The sequence below is a fragment of the Oryctolagus cuniculus genome, chromosome 11 (genome assembly GCF_964237555.1).
Source record: "Oryctolagus cuniculus chromosome 11, mOryCun1.1, whole genome shotgun sequence".
NCBI classification, from domain to species: domain Eukaryota; kingdom Metazoa; phylum Chordata; class Mammalia; order Lagomorpha; family Leporidae; genus Oryctolagus; species Oryctolagus cuniculus.
The window spans coordinates 116,446,443-116,463,685 of NC_091442.1; the positions used below are offsets into that span (position 1 = coordinate 116,446,443).

General features: G+C 48.2%; 1 protein-coding gene across 11 annotated transcripts in view; it reads left to right on the plus strand.

Moving 5' to 3' along the window:
- The window catches only part of TNRC6B (trinucleotide repeat containing adaptor 6B), a 287,810-nt gene that overhangs the window by 265,844 nt on the left and 4,723 nt on the right, over positions 1-17,243 (plus strand). For all 11 annotated transcript variants that reach the window (XM_051834072.2, XM_051834078.2, XM_051834074.2 and 8 more), the window contains 7 exons: positions 3,996-4,133; positions 6,427-6,603; positions 7,273-7,419; positions 8,001-8,096; positions 11,296-11,520; positions 11,936-12,006; positions 17,091-17,230. In XM_051834072.2, coding sequence (XP_051690032.1) covers positions 3,996-4,133; positions 6,427-6,603; positions 7,273-7,419; positions 8,001-8,096; positions 11,296-11,520; positions 11,936-12,006; positions 17,091-17,230 — 994 coding nt within the window. The remainder of the gene's footprint in view (positions 1-3,995; positions 4,134-6,426; positions 6,604-7,272; positions 7,420-8,000; positions 8,097-11,295; positions 11,521-11,935; positions 12,007-17,090; positions 17,231-17,243) is intronic.

Genomic DNA, 17,243 nt, shown 5'->3' on the forward strand with positions numbered 1-17,243 from the left:
AGTACTTGGGCCATCTTCCACTGCACTCCCGGGCCACAGCAGAGAGCTGGACTGGAAGAGGAGCAACCGGGACAGAACCAGCGCCCCAACTGGGACTAGAACCCGGGGTGTCAGCACTGCAGGCAGAGGATCAGCCTAGTGAGCCGCGGTGCCAGCCAATAGTTTCTTAATATGTCTTGATAAAGACTCTTTTGTAGACTTCAGTGACTGCTTAACTAATCCTTTACTGCCTTTTATAAGATACATGCTCTGTGATTCTCAGCTTTTAGCAAAATTGAAAATAACTTGTCAGGTAATAATGACCTCTCTAAAAATTACTATGTTGTTGTGACTGTGTCATTGGGCCAGGGAGAAAGACATACTCACAAAGAAATGGAGAGATTTCAGTGATGTAATAGCAGGACTCCCCCTGTTCTCCTTACAAGTTTTTGTAAAAGTAAGATTTTGTAATATTTTATGTCTGTAATAATTTTTTAAATAGGAATAGATGAGCTCTTTCATTCTAGTGGTGAGTCTTAATTTTCCATTAATACGTGGACTGATTGGGAAACAATCTTGCTAGAAAATGCACTTCCAATAAAATTTTATTCGCATATTAAAAATTCATCAAAAATTGTAACAGGGCCAGCGCTGTGGCTCAGGAGGCTAATCCTCTGCCTGCGGCGCCAGCACCCCGGGTTCTAGTCCCGGTTGGGGCGCCAGTTCTGTCCCGGCCGCTCTTCTTCCGTCCAGCTCTCTGCTGTGGCCCGGGAGTGCAGTGGAGGATGGCCCAGGTCCTTGGGCCCTGCATCCGCATGGGAGACCAGGAGGAAGCACCTAGCTCCTGGCCTCGGATTGGCACAGTGTGCCGGCCGCAACACACCAGCCGTAGCGGCCACTTGGGGGTTGAACCAACAGAAGGAAGACCTTTCTCTCTGTCTCTCTCCCTGACTAACTCTGCCTGTCAAAAAAAAAAAAAAAAAAAGAAAGAAAGAAAGAAAGAAAGAAAGAAAGAAAGAAAGAAAGAAAGAAAGAAAGAAAGAAAGAAAGAAAGAAAGAAAGAAAGAAAGAAAGAAAGAAAGAAAGAAAGAAAGAAAGAAAGAAAGAAAGAAAGAAAGAAAGAAAGAAAGAAAGAAAGAAAGAAAGAAAGAAAGAAAGAAAGAAAGAAAGAAAGAAAGAAAGAAAGAAAGAAAGAAAGAAAGAAAGAAAAAACTATTACTCTTGGTGTTCTTTTGCCTAGAGGTATCTTTGTTAGTTTGATATATTCAGGATTAGAAAAACTGAAAGTGTTAATTTCATTACATCCTTGACACTGAATTTTTTATTTAAAAAACTTTCATCAAACATTACAGCTGCAGATTTAATTTATTCAAAATTAGAAGCCAAGTAAAAATTACTTTCTGTCCTTGGTCCTTGGTCCACTCCCAAAGTAGCTGCACTGGCTGGGTTTGAGGCCAGGCCAGGCTGAAGCTAGGAACCTGGAACTCCATCCAGGGCTCCCTTGTGGGTGGTAGGAGCCCAAGTATTTGGCCCATCCATTACTACCTTCCTAGACGTATGCATGGGGAACTGAACCAGAAGCAGAGCAGGCAGCACTTGAACTGGTGCTCATATGGGATGCTGGCGCTGCAGGCTGTGGCTTAGCTGGCGGTACCACGATGCTGGCCCCTAGAGTCCTATGTTATTTTCAAAAGCTTTTTCTGAGTGCTGGAGCTGAGCTTTCAGATGGCCTGGAATCCATGTTCCTTGGCCTGGTTTTCTCTCTCAAAAGCAAAAATGTAATTTTTCCAAGGAGCATCCTGTTTACCCTTTGTTCTTTCACCTCCTTGTCCTCCAGTCCTCATGTTGTTTCTTTTATATAGGACAAAAGAAAAAATATGTTAAACTCTTATTTTTAAGAAATGATATAAATATTTTCATCTCATTCTAAGGATTCCTGCCTCCCAGCATCCAAGCAACCACTTGAACCATCAAGTTCAGTTGTGGTATGAGGAAACAATTTTCTTTAAAAAAAGAAAAAAAGATTTATTTATTTATTTGAAAGAGTTACACAGAGAAGGAGAGGCAAAGAGAGAATGAAAGAGAGAAAGGTCTTCCATCCACTGGTTCACTCTCCAATTGGCCACAATGGCCAGAGCTGAGCCGATCAGAAGCCAGAAGCCTCTTCCGGCTCTCCCATGTGGGTGCAGGGGCCCAAGGACCTGGGCCATCTTCTACTGCTTTTCCAGGCCATAGCAGAGAGCTGGATCGGAAGTGGAGCAACCAGATCTTGAACCAGTGCCCATATGGGATGTCAGCACTGCTGGTGGTGGCTTTACCCACTACACCACAGCGCCAGCCCCAACAATTTTCTTTATATAAATGGTGAAATTCATTTTTAGAAGTGTTTTCATTTGCTTTTCATTTTATTTGAAAGGCAAGTAAGAGAGAGATCTTCCATCAGCTGATTCACTTCCCAAATGGCTTCAACAACCAGGTGTGGGCCAGACAGAAGCTAGGAACCTGGAACGCCATCCAAGTTTCCCACATGGGTGGCAGGGGCCCGAGCACTGGGGTCATCTTCTGTTGCCCTCCCCAAGTAGGTTAGCTGGGAGCTGGCTCAGAAGTGAAGCAACTGGGACTTGAACTGGTACTCTGATAAGGGATGCCATATTATAATTAGAAGCTTAACCCTCTGCACCACAATGCCAACCCCTGCCAGTTCTCTTTTTTTATACAATGATTTTATTTATTTATTTGAGAGGCAGAGTTACAGACAGAGAGAGGGAGAGACATAGAGAAATGTCTTCCATCTGCTGGTTTATTCCCAAATGACCACAATGGCCAGCGCTGGGCTGATCCAAAGCCAGGAGCCAGGAGCCGCTTCTGCGCCTCCCACACAGGTGCAGGGGCCTAAGCACTAGAGCCGTCTTCCACTGCTTCCCCAGTCCATGGCAGAGAGCTGGATCAGAAGAGGAGCAGCTGGATCATGAACCAGCACCCATGTGGGATGCCAGCGCCACAGGCAGAGGCCTAGCCTATTACACCACAGCGCCGGTCCCGCCAGTTCTTTTTTTTTTTTTTTTTTTTTTTAAGTACAGACCTAGTTCTTTCTCCATCACTTGCTTAAAAATTCCTTTCTCTTCTTAAAGAAAAAAGGTCCCAGTTCCTTGGACTGATAGAGAAAGAGCCTTCTTGACCTGAGTCTTCATTTCTCACCATCCCCTGCCACTCTGCATCACTTCATCCACAGTTAGCTAACCTCTGGAGGCACTTGGAACCTCCCACTGCTCCTGAACGCACTCGACTGCCATGAGTCAGAGCTCTGTGCCCAGTTTCCTGGTCCTGAATTGAGTGTCCTTAAAGACTTTCCTCCGCAGGTAGCTTTACCCCAGCCCCGTCTGTGCTCTGCTTCTATCGTGGTTTGATGTGTTGTCTTCTCCATCCCAGTCGGGCAGGTGGCCGGCTCCAGTCCACTGTCTGGCACACGTGCTGCTAAGTGAAAAAGCAGACGCACACGTGCTCTCCGATGACCCTGATTCAGTGGCAGTCGTACACACTTTGCAACATTAGCAAAAAGTCGTCACTTTTGTTTGAGAGACACAGACAGATGAGAAAGGGGGAAAGCTCCCCTCTGCTGGCCAGACCCGGAGCTGGAGACTGAATCTAGGTCTCACACATGAGTAGCAGGAGTCCTAGTAGCGGAGCCACCACCACTGCTTCCAGGTCTGCACTAGCAGGAAGCTCAAGTCAGGAGCCAGGGCCAGGCTCTGAACTCTCGTGCACTCACACGTGGAACATGAGAGGCTCAACCGCGTCTTAAGCAGCAGGTCAGACACCTGTCCCAGGGCCATCACTTCATTGTCAAGCAAGAGCCGAGGTCAGAGATTTGCAGCAGTGTAACTCTGCGTGTGGACAAGTTTTCCAAATTGGTCTTTGAGTGACAGACAAAGTCGTCCATGGGTTGTCCCTGAGAATTCTTGGTGACTGGAACCAGAAATGTATACAGAGGCATAAAACATGGTTCCTTCCCGCAGGCTTCAGCTCTGGCGGCATGGACTATGGCATGGTTGGTGGGAAGGAGGCCGGGACTGAGTCTCGCTTTAAACAGTGGACCTCCATGATGGAAGGACTGCCCTCCGTAGCCACACAGGAAGCCAGCATGCACAAAAACGGTAAGAGCCAGAAATGCAGATAAGCTGGAGCAGGAGCTGCCCTGGCCTGTAGCGGGCCTGGGTAACATCCTCTGATTATCTAGCTTTTTCTCCCCGCCCCCCCAATCTTAGGATCGCCTTTGCTAAGAAGGTTGAGATTGTATTCCAGAGTATAAGAAATTTAAAGCGCTGGTTCTAATGTGGAGACCAAAAGTTCGCGCTGGCTGTGAGGCTGAGAGTGCTGGCACTGAACTTGGGCACCCATCAGGGTAACATTCTAATAAATTGGCCAGGAGAATAGAACTGGCTCTTTCTTTTTTTGAAGAACAGGAGATATATATGAGGAACATACATATGTTGATTATTAGCATCATATTAAGTTCATCAACTTTAAAAAACAATCCCTGTGCTTTAATCTCCAAAAAATGATATGTTATAGTACTTGAGATTTTAACTTTGTCCAAAACTTGCTTGTTCTTTTTGATTTGCCATATCTGCTGTCGCAGGCTTTGGTTGCGAATGTGGTGTGGCTCTTCCTCCCTGTAACTCTGTGTGGGCGTCTCCATTTTCCTATGAAAGAGATTAAAGTTCTCAGAACCTTCTTCCAGCCCTTGTTTCATTTGACAGTAATTCACTTGGACACCACTGTATCCATGAGAACCAAGCATAAAACAGTGTCTGGCTGTTCCGCTGCAGTACTCTGGCAGGCCTCAGCCCAGCCGAGTCGTTGGTGTGAAGCCTTCCAGATTTCGCCACTCTTAATAAACCCATCCAAGAGGCTGGTGCAGGAGCCACGTGGCACCTTCTGTCTGTCACGCATAAGTATTGTCGCTGGATTTTGTGGCCCCAAATCAAGAATGACCTACTAAAGTTATAAAACCTGCCGATGGGCCAGGTGCACTGAGTCCAGTGCCGTCTGTAACTTTGGACATTTTCCCTGCTTCGGCCGTGGTGTCACCAGGTCCTCTTGTCCTGGTGACAGGTCAGGTGCATGATAATGAAGCAGAGGCTGTGCACGACTGTCTCGAAGGTAAAAACAGCCACTTAGGATTTCAGAGCTTATCGATAGTGCTTTCCCCATTGCCTTAGCAATCCCCAAGGAAATCAAATTACTCGTTTTCCACTGCTTCGCTATTCTGTACCCCTGAGCCAGATTTCTGTCAGTGACTCCAGAAAAGCACATGTCATCTTAGTTGAGTGTGGAGATGGTTTTGATAATAATCCTGGTTAGGCTAAACCAAACTGATTATTTCAATCAGTAGTTACACAAATATTTTAATCTGTTACCCTGGAAACAATTTTCTCTCTTCATAAGCAGCATCCTAAGAGTAGATCAGATGATATGATGCAGTATGTAAAATTAATTTGAGAAACAGTATGTAGAGAGGCATCTCATAGACACACGCAGTTTTAGCTAAAGTCAACCAGTTGTTATTTAAGAGAATTGTAAGCTCTTACTTCTGCCCCTCTGCCTGTAGCAAGTAAAGTGTACAAAAGGGGCACCAGGAAGCCGCTGAAGCACTCTGGGGGCAGTTGGAGGCTGCAGGGCTCCAGCTCACTGCCCCGGAGTTGAAAGCAATCGCAGATGCTTCCCCTCCACTGGACTCCGTTTTCGCTGCTGCCCGCAGCTCATCTGAGGCCTGACCAACGGGAGAAACGCAGTTGGAAGCCCTCCTGCATGCAGCAGTTTGTTGGGTGTTGCTCCCGTTTCTCACTCTGGAGTCATTAGCATAGAAACTGTGAGGATAACAGTGTGTGAGACTCCTAGTTTGTGAAAGTTTCCGAAGATGGAAGCCAAAAGGAGCGTTGAAAACCAAGAACTGTCCTTTGTATGCACATGAGACGCCGAGAGGCCTGGGGGGTGCAACAGAGCCCACGTGGGTCTGGTGTGTGTTAACTCTGCACCCGGCTCCTGTGCCACCTCTTCTTCCGGGACTCTACTCCTGGGGGGTGCAACAGAGCCCTCGTGGGTCTGGTGTGTGTTAACTCTGCACCCGGCTCCTGTGCCACCTCTTCTTCCAGGACTCTACTCCTGGGGGGTGCAACAGAGCCCTCGTGGGTCTGGTGTGTGATAACTCTGCACCCGGCTCCTGTGCCACTCTTCTTCCAGGACTCTACTCCTGGGGGGTGCAACAGAGCCCACGTGGGTCTGGTGTGTGTTAACTCTGCACCCGGCTCCTGTGCCACCTCTTCTTCCAGGACTCTTTACTCCACAAGCTTCCCAATCCGTAGTTTGTTTGGGTTCCTCTGAAAGCAGAGACGGGCAAGGTGAATGCTGTTCCCGAGTGTGTTAATTTCCTTTCTCTGTTCTCAGGCGCTATAGTAGCCCCAGGTAAGACCCGAGGAGGGTCACCGTACAACCAGTTTGACATCATCCCAGGTGACACACTGGGTGGCCATACGGGTCCTGCTGGTGATAGCTGGTTACCTGCCAAATCTCCACCAACAAATAAACTCGGAAGTAAATCCAGCAATGCCAGTTGGCCTCCAGGTATTGTGCAGGAAATGCTTTCTTTCTCCAGGGTAGTAATTGCTTCCTAATTACTTGTTTCAGGACTGAACACATTGTTTGTGGCAAGCACTTTAAAAGAAAGGCGTGTGCTGTAAGACACGTACAGTGGGAAAGTAGCAAATCTGCACTGGGGGCCCAGGGGGAAAGAAGGTGTGACATTGTGGCTGGATGTTAGGATCTGTCCCACGCACAAGACGCCTTGTAATGTGGCCTCTTGGGAGGTGTCCGTTGGGTTGATGTGTTTTTCCTTTGCACATCTTGGCCAGTGTCTGATGAAAAACACGGGAAAGATCTCTGATCTCCAGCCCAGATTCTTCTAATCTTGGCCTGGACGGCTGGACAGTTTTTTGAGCACCACAGTACTGAGCCGTTTTCCCCACCTCCAAGCCTGGATTTGCTGGGAGCAGGAAGATCAGGTTGCAGGGCCGGGTTTTGATGAGCTGTGGCATCAAGTTCACTACCACACACTGAGGAGCTCCTAGTAAGAGTACATGTTCAAGCTGATTTTATTTTATTTCTTCTAATGATGGAAATCTGAGACAATAGATCCAGCATTTGGACTTTTCATAGAACCATTTCTTGTATCAAAAAAATGATTTTATGTTTTGAGCCATTTCCTGCCTCTGACATTTGTTCTTCTTTTCTCAGAATTCCAACCAGGAGTGCCATGGAAAGGTATCCAAAACATTGACCCTGAATCTGACCCCTACGTCACCCCAGGAAGTGTGCTGGGGGGCACAGCCACATCTCCCATTGTAGATACTGACCACCAACTGCTGCGGGATAACACCACAGGTAAACGAAGAGTCTCCCGGTGTGCAGGCGGCATCACATTCTCAGAGTGTCAGCTTGTTGCTTGGTTTATGTTTGCTGGTATCTAATACTTTTTTAAAGATTTATTTATTATTTATTTCAAAGAGTTACAGAGAGGCAGAGGCAGCAAGAGAAAGAGAGGACTTCCATCCTCTGGTTCACTCCCCAAATGGCCGCAACGGCCAGAGCCAGGCCAATCCAAAGCCAGGAACCAGGAGCTCCTTCTGGGTCTCCCACGCGGGTGCAGGGGCCCAAGCACCTGGGCCATCTTCTACTGCTCTCCCAGGCCATAGCAGAGAGCTGGGTCAGAAGTGGAGCAGCCGGGACTAGAACAAGCACCCATATGGGATGCCAGCACCGCAGGCGGCAGCTTTACCTGCTATGCCACAGCACCGGCCTCAGTATCTAATAATTTAACCTGAAAATGTTAGAATATTGCTTTTCAAAGTTTTTTTAGACACATTTTTTCTCCTGTTGAAGTTTCAGTAATACTCTGAAAGCTTCACCGGTTATACTGACATGTATCTTGATCGTTCTCTTCTTCTTCTTGTTTCTCACCCCAGGGTCTAATTCTTCCCTCAACACCTCGCTGCCTTCACCTGGTGCCTGGCCCTACAGTGCCTCTGACAACTCCTTTACCAACGTCCATAGCACTTCAGGTACCGGTGCCACCTGCTTCTCTTTGGTTAGCACTTCCTGTCGGGTTCCCCTTCGTAAAGGACACTGGGGGTGGTTTGTTAAGAGATCCTTTCATGGGAGTTGGATGGCCTAGGTCAGGTAGACGGAAGTACAGCCTCGTACTTGCTGTGTCCTGGGGGCATGTAACAGACACAGCGGCGCTCCAGAAAGTTCGTGGAACAGGAGATGAAAAGGTGAATTTCTTTTGGTGTGATTTTCTTTTTTCTAATTTACACATGAGGAGTCCTCCAAAAGTTCAAGAAAAATTAAATTCATCTTTCCAAAAATATGCAAAGATTTCAAAAACGGTTTTTGCATAAAAATAAATACCCTCTCATTCCATGTTTCACAAACTTGTTGAAGTGCCCTTGTACAGCTTCGGGACAGGGCCGATGGTGGTCGTGTCTCAGGGAGCTGGGGGGGTTCATAGGGCAGACGTCACGTACTGTATCCCGGTGACGCCAGTGCTTTCCTGCTCAGCCAGCCTGAAGGGCCTCGGGGGCCCATGTGTCCACGCCTCGCTCCGAGGCAGGCAGTCCCAGCAGTCAGTCACTCCCCTCCAGGATCCCTTCCCCTCGCACCGAGCATAAGGGCACACGGCCGGGGGGAAAAGAAGACCCTGGTGTTTGTCACCGACAAAGGGAATGGAAAGGCTGATGGATGCAACAAAGGCGTGGGAGTCATTCACACAGCACAGTGCCTTGTAGACCTGTAGAAAAATCAAGTAATTGGCACCTTGCTCTTGCAGTAATTAGATCTTAAACCATTAGAGGCATTAAGACTTCTTGGCTTTGTTGAGGCAGAGGCAAAAGAAAGCAAATGCTTAGCTCTGCAGACACTGCAGGCTAGTGATCTTCAGATTGTCCCCTTTTTGCTCACCTATCACCACCAGCAGTGCCACAGTAACCACCACTTACTGATGGCCCCTGCAAAACCTTCAGCATGGGTCCTTTTTTAAATTATTATTAATTAATCAATTTGAAAGAGTGACAGAGACAAAGATATTCCATCCTCTAGTTCATTCCCCAGATGACCACAGTGGCTAGCGCTGTTTCAGGCCAAAGCCAGGTGCTTAATCGGGGTCTCCCATGTGGGAGGCAAGGTCCCAGACACTTGGGCCATCTTCCACCGCTTTTCCCCGGCCATTAGCTGTAGCTGGACTGGAAGTGGAGCAGCCAGGACCCCCACTATGGGATGCTGTCATCGCAGGCAGCAACTTTACCTGCTACGCCATGAGGCTGAGCCCTCAGCTTGGGTTCTTAGTTGACCTGCCACAAAGGCTATGAGTAGGTCCTATTAACCCATTTGTGGAGGAAGAAACTGAGATTCACAGAACTGACGTAATTTGCCTTACTTGGACTTCTTTGCTGTGGGAAGATTGTTTTTCACCCAAGTCTTTTTTTTTTTTTTTTTTTAAAGATTGATTTATTTATTTAAAAGGCAGACTTGCAGAGGCAGAGGCAGAGAGAGAGGGAGAAAGAGATCTTTCATCCCCTGGTCCACTCCACAAATGGCTACCACAAACAGCCTCAGCTGGGCCTATCTGAAGCCAGGAGCAAGGAGCTTCTTCCAGGTCTCCCACATGGGTGCAGGGGCCTAAGGTCTTGGTCCATCTTCTACTGCTTTCCCAGGCCATAGCAGAGATTGGATCGGAAGTGGAGCAGCCGGGACTCAAACCAGTGCCCGTATGGGGTGCTGGCGCTGCAGGTGTCAGCTTGACCCTCTGTGCCACAGCAGTGGACGCTCAGCCCTTTACTGCTGTACACGCCCGTGTCTCAGGCTGAGTCATGGTCTTTTCCCAGTGGGATGCTGCTCTGACGGGTCCTGCAGACGTGCCGAGATCGTCTGGAGCAGGACGTGTGCTTCCCTCCCCAGTGTGGTTTTTCCTTCCCAAGCATCACTTTTCACAGAAGTCCCAGTCCTCTCCCCTCTCCTGCACCCCGTGGGTCCGAGTGGCAGTGGCGCCCTGGGAGTGGTGTGTCCTGCTGCCCTGTTTCTCAGACCCAGTGCTTGTGGCCCAGTCTGCAAGATTTGTCCTCACCCTACTTTAAATGCCCCTTGCTGTGTCTGCTGCAAGAAACGCCCGAGACCATCTTAGGCCCAGCCTGCCTTCGTGGCGTCCTTGTCCTCTGCCCCTCTGAAAGGTTGCTCAGCTGAGATCGGGCGATATACTCTGTAGAAAGAGTTTCTGTTGAACCTTGGTTTACCTGCTTGAGCTTACCCATGTAAGTGAAAAATTCTTCAGGACCTTTCTTTGCAAAGCCGTTGCTGCCAGCTGTGTGTTAAATCTGCATGACGTTGCCAGGGTTACCAGTTCTGTTGCTCATCTCTTCTTTCCTCCCATTTGAAGTTGGGGTTCTTGAATGTAACTGTGTTAGGTAAGGCATCGATTGGTGCCCTGAGCAGAGAAAGCCCTTAGTGAATATTTGCTGTTTTAAAAAAATGTGTTTAAATGTTGATATTTAATATGCTGGATTAAGACATCAGAAAAGTTTAACTCTATAGTGTACTTTCCATGCTGCCAATGAATGTTTAGAACAAAGAATACTCTAGTTCTGTTGGGGTTTGCATTCTCACCACATCTGTGAGTCTGATGGCATGAAGAATGCTTACTCCTTGATTTGGTTTTCCCTTTCGTGTTGTTTTTAACCTATAGAGCATTAGAGAATCTTGTTAAGTCTGTTGTTCAGGTAGCAGTCTTGTCAGCTGGGAAAACTGTATATACAATAAGCTTAAAAGAAGAATGTGATTTTGTATTTCTTAAACTGGGTACTTACTATCACTAGACTCTACATACGTGCAGAACAGATGTTCACCGGTGGGTAGGAGACTGGTTAAGTCACCCATGTTCCGCATCAGAGTCCCTGGGCACAGCTCCCAGCTCTGCTCCTGACTGCGGCTTCCGCCAAGCTGCGGACTTCGGGAGGCAGCAGTGACGACTCGGGCAGTTGTGCTCCTGCCACCCGCAGGAGAGACCAGGCTTGAGGTCCTGGCTCCTGCCTTCAGCCAGGCCCCAGTCAGTCATCGTGAGCACAAGCAAGTAAAGTTTTAGAAAAAGTTTAAAGAAAAAAGAGAATAGAAAGGTCTATATATTTATGTTTGTGCAGACAAAATTTAAGTGTATTTGTCAACAAACGTGCCCCCATCTAACCTTATTCTTTCTTGAATTTTCTCTTACAGCAAAGTTCCCTGATTACAAATCAACATGGTCCCCAGATCCCATAGGACACAACCCCACTCATCTCTCCAACAAGATGTGGAAAAACCATATTTCCTCCAGGAACACTACACCGCTGCCCCGCCCACCTCCCGGTCTGACTAACCCCAAACCGGCATCTCCCTGGAGCAGCACAGCACCCCGATCAGTCAGGGGGTGGGGGACACAGGACTCACGGCTTGCCTCGGGTGAGGAGGGTCTGCCTAAAGGAGCATCCTTCCTCCACAAGGGGCTTGTGTTCATGCAAATGGTGACGACGTGCCGAGGGCTGCGCACAAGGAAATCATGGTTTTCTGGTAGAGGAAAAAGTATCTCTTGTGGGGAGAATACCAACTGGTGTGAAGCAGAGGGACCCAAGAACTGCCAAGGCACCAGCGGGGTAAAAACGAGGAGTAACAGAGCTGGGCGCTGGGAGGAGAGCAGTGTGTTGTCAGACACCAGGAGGGTGCCTAGGGGGGTCAAGGGCCAGGAGGAGTGACAGAGGTCGGAGTCAGGTGCAGAGAGAGAGTTCATAAAGGCGGGAAGACGCGGGCTGCGTGACAGTGCCCCCGTGGCCTTCCTGCATGTCTGGCCGCCTCCTAATCACTTTGTGGTTGCTCACAGCCTCTACCTGGAGTGACGGTGGCTCGGTCCGTCCTAGTTACTGGCTGGTTCTTCACAATCTCACTCCACAGGTAATCGCGCCTTCTCGTGGTTTGCTGGATGGGACTCGATTGCAGTTAGAGGTTAGCAGACCTGAGAGATCCTGTGTGTCCTGGTCTCTGCCGAGGTCCTGCTGCAGGGGGTGGGTCTCCCCTCCCCACCAAGTTCACTGCCCAGCTTCACGCCTGCCTTCCAGGCGATGGTAACACGTATAGTTGGTGAGCAGTGAGAGTGAGGTGGCAGCACCTGTGATCTCTGTGTAGCAGAGATAACTGTTGGAATCTGAGACCAAGTGGGGAGGGAGGTGTGTTAACCACTCACCAAAACATTGCCTGTTTCTGTCTTAGTTAGCCAACAAGACCCGAGATTCAATATTAACCTTTTTTTTATCTTTTAAAACTAGTCAATCATCCATGTGTACAGTAGAAGGAAGTGGTCAGCCTCATGGCTTACATGCCACTGAATGCTTTTAATTTGCTGTCACCAAAACTCGCCTCTGGGTGGCTTTTCAGTGATAGGTAGCATTTGCACTGACCGCCCTCCCCTTCACCGAGGTTGCTTGGTAAATGACACGTTGGTGGCAGGATTAGGTAGAGCATTTGAATGAGGTTAATGAACCTGTGAAAACTGAGGCCGGTGCCTTTTCTGAACTTGACGGCACGCCCATTAGGACACCCTATTGAAGGGACTCAGTTATGCCCCCTCCCTTTTTGACGTGTGGAATGCATTGTCTCCCATTTAATTCATACATTAATGTACGCTCTCCTGCATCAGTGTTCTTCAGAGTGTCCCCCTGAGATACCGGTAGGTCTCTGGCCTAATTCATTTGAAATATATACGTGGTTAAATAAAACAGGTTTCTTCACTATGAGATTTCTTTGGCTTTCAGTATGCTAATGTATGCATGGGGATTCTCTGTGGGGAGATAACGTCTCCTCCTAAGTAACTGCTCAGTGAACCCTTGAGTGGATAGTGAGTAACAGGGCCTTGTTTTAAAGTACAGTTGATATGTGAATTAATGGTAAAACTGGTATTCTAACAGTACTTTACATTTTGTGGTCTGTGTGGGTGCAGTCTGTTGGAATCTTTACTTAATATATACTAAGTTGATCTTCTGTTTATAAAGATAATTAAAAATGAATCTTAATGAAGAATGGGATGGGAGAGGGAGTAGAAGAGGGGATGGTTTGCAGATGGGAGGGGAAAAAACTGCTATAATCCAAAAGTTGTACTTTCGAAATTTATATTCATTAAATCAAAGTTTTCTAAATAAATAAATACAGTACAGTTGGAAAGGGCCATTTCCTAATACAGTCAGCCTAGGAAAGGACTGTAGGTGATCTCTGCTTCTAATCAGCTTAACCTGGCAGTTCAGTCCCGAGTCTGCAGTGCCTGCCGCCCTGTGCTGCAGACCCTGGGAAGTAGTGGTGACGGGGTGGTGGCTCATGAAGCCGAGTCCCTGCCACCCACGGGGAGACCTGGATGGAGTTTCCAGCTCTTGGCTTTGGCCCAGCCCTGGCTTCATCCTTGCAGGCATTTGGAGGGAACACCAGCAGGTGGAAGTAATATTCTCTCTCTCACACAGAGAGACTCTGTGTGTGTGTTAATAGTGACAGTACAAAGAGTCTCATCATCAAAGCTACATATGCCTCACTTTTCCTAAATTTTTTTAAGTTTTTTTTTTTTTTTTTTTTTTTTTTTTTTGAGAGGCAGAGTTAGAGAGAGAGATCTTCAATCCGCTGGTTAACTCACCAAATGACTGCAGTGACCTAGGTGGGCCAGGCCAAAGCCACAAGCCAGGAGCTTATTCCGGGTCTCCCACGTGGGTGCAGGGACCCAAGGACTGGGCCATCTTCCACTGCTTTCCCAGGCGCATTAGCAGGAGGCTGGATTGGAAATAGAGCAGCCGGGACTTGAACCAGCATCCATGTGGGGTGCTGGTGCCACAGGCCCTGGCTTTAACTCACTGCACCATAGCTCCCGGCCCTCTAGAAGTTTTTACACAGTGTGAAATGATGACAATATGAGAGGCGCCCACTGTCTGGAAACAGCCTGGGAGGCTGACCAACAGCTCCCTTGCCCTGCCCTGTAGGAATGGGAAGTATGCGTGTCTGTGTTCCTACAGCAGGTATTGGGATGGCTGTCTCTAAGCATGGATTGATTGATTGAAAATTCAAAACTACATAACAATAATCTCAACAATAGTTTAAAAGGTTATAATAGCAGATCTTCAAATTGGGGCTTAAACAAATAGTTTATTTCATTTTATTTGAAAGGCAGAGAGAGAAAGATCTTACTCCTCTGGTTCATTCCCCAAATGCTCCAGTAGCCCGATAGCCAGGGCTGAGTGGCCTGGAACCCCATGAGGGTCTCCACACAGTTGGCAAGGACCCGGGTGCTTGGGCTGTCACCTGCTGCTTCCCAGGGTGCACATGAGGGAGAGTCTGCATCAGAAGCGAAGGAGCCAGAAGGCAGGCATTGTGGCACAGCACTGCTGACACCCACATCCCACAGTGGAGTGCCTGGTTCAGGTCCATCCAACCCGCTCGCAGTCCGGCTCCCAGCTCTGCACCAGGAAGACAGCAGATGCATACTTGAGTCCCTGCCACCCATATGGAGGCCTCGCCCAGCCTCTGCTGTGTCTCCCTCTGTGTCTCTGTCACGCTGCCTTTCAAGTGAATAAATCTGAAGATTTATTTATTTATTTATTTGAAAGTCAGAGTCACACAGAGAGAAGGAGAGGCAGAGAGAGAGAGAGCTTCCGTCTGCTGGTTCACTCCCCAATTGGCCACAACGGCCGGAGCTGCACCGATCCAAAGCCAGGAGCTTCTTCTGAGTCTCTCACGTGGGTGCAGGGGCCCAAGCACTTGGAACGTCCTCCACTGCTTTCCCAGGCCATAGCAGAGAGCTGTAATTGGAACTGGAGCAACCGGGACTCAAACCGGCACCCATATGGGATGCTGGCACTGCAGGCGGCGGCTTTACCCACTATGTCACAGCACCGGGCCCTCAATTAAATAAATCTGTTTTTTTCACTTTTTTTTTTTTTTTTTTTTTTTAATGAATGTATTTTTACATAGATACAACTTTAGGAATACAGGGGTTCTTTCTCCCATAGCCCCCACCCAATTAAATTAATCTAAACACACACACAGGAGTGACCCCTCAAACCAGTCACTCTGATAGGGTTGTATGTGTCCCAAGCAGTATCCTAAGTGCTGCACCAAATGCCTAAAACCATAAGTTTTCTTTAAAAAAAAAAAGTTACTATTTGAAAGGCAGAGCAACAGAAAGAGGAAGAGATAGAAAGAGATTTTCTTCCTGCTGGTTCACTCCCCAGATGGCTACAATAACCTGGTCTGGGCCAAGCTGAAGCCGGGAGCCAGGGACTCCATCCTGGTTTCCTTTGGGGGCCCACGCACGAAGGCTCTACCTACTGCCTTCCCAGGCACAGCAGCAGTAAGCAGGATTGGAAACAGCATCCAGGGCTTGAATCAGCTCCAGTATAGGACGTTGGCAGCACTGCAAATGCACCAGCTTACCCACTGTGCCACAGTGGGGGTCCTTATAACTTGACGTTCTAGGTCATCCAAAATTTGTTCAGAGGATGTGTGTCTTGAAAAACCACTTGTGACCGGTGCCGCGGCTCAATAGGCTAATCCTCTGCCTGTGGCGCCAGCACCCCAGGTTCTAGTCCCGGTCAGGGCGCTGGATTCTGTCCCTGTTGCTCCTCTTCCAGTCCAGCTCTGCTGTGGCCCGGGAGTGCGGTGGAGGATGGCCCAAGTGCTTGGGCCCTGCACCCGCATGGGAGACCAGAAGCACCTGGCTCCTGGCTTCGGATCAGCGTGGTGCACCGGCCACAGTGCGCCCGCTGCAGCGGCCATTGGGGAGTGAACCAACGGAAAAAAGGAAGACCTTTCTCTCTGTCTCTTTCTTTCACTGTCCACTATGCCTGTAAAAAAAGAAAGAGAGAGAGAGGAAGAGAGAGAAGCCACTTGTAGGGGCCAGGGCTGTGGCATAGTAGGTTGATCCTCTGCCTGCAGCGATGGCACCCCTTATGGGTACCAGTTCAAGTCCTGGCTGCTTCACTTTTGATCCAGCTCTCTGCTATGGCCTGGGAAAATAGAAGATGACCAAAGCACTTGGTCTCCCGCATGGGAGACCTGGAGGAGAGGAAGGTCCTGGCTTCGGATCTGCTCAGCTCCAGCCGTTGCAGCCATTTGGGGAGTGAACCAGGGGATGGAGGACCTTTCTCTCTGTCTCTCTCACTGTCTGCAACTCTACTTCTCAAACAAACAAATAAAATCTTTTTAAAAAAAAAAGAAAGAAAAACAAAAAGCTACTTGTGGCATATACTGACATGCTTACGTAGTAAATTGGCACTTTTTAACCAGGGCTGAGAGCAGTTTCTCTGATCTGTAATGAACACCGGTGACACCGCTGGTTTTCAGCTGCCTACCACTGGTATCTCATGGCATTTTAAGGCAATTCCAACGATAATCTATTTCTTTCCAAAGAAATTAACTAAAATGTTGGGCTCAGTGGCTCTGACAAACCATTTAAGATACTGATGCAAAAAAAGTAGAATGAATAGGTTTATTCAGCCAACCCTTAGGGAACTGTCTCCCATCACTGAACAGTGAGTTGGTGAAAATGTTGCCGACTGGCCTGAGGGCAACAGGAGAGACAGGGAGAGGTGTAAATCCACCTTTCCAGGTCGGGAGCAGTGAGGCAGTGTTGGGACAGTCTGAACTCAGTCAGCCGTCAGCATCTAAGTAATCAGACGTTTGTCAGTGCTTCTCTGTCACTTCCTCTGTAGTCCTTTGCGAGACTTAACTGCAGTTAAGGTGCTGAGGACTTTGTATGTTAAAATCTTGTTTGCACACATTTCATCTCCCTTTTCAGGTCCTACAAAGTAACGCGGTCTTACTTGCTTACCTCTTCAAAACAGACCACGAGTTGAACCATATATGCTTTTGTTTTGAACTGTATCTGTACAACTTTTTTTTTACACGAAAAACATAGTGTGTCTCAGCTCAGTGATTTGAGTATGTTAAAAATGTGCCTTTCCCGCTCCACCTCTGGCTGGGGTCTCATGCGTGTCATTGCTTCTCAGATTGACGGGTCAACCTTGAGGACGATTTGCATGCAGCACGGTCCACTGCTGACATTCCATCTGAATCTGACCCAGGGCACTGCCCTGATCCGATACAGCACCAAACAGGAGGCGGCCAAGGCCCAGACGGCACTGCACATGTGAGTATCCTGC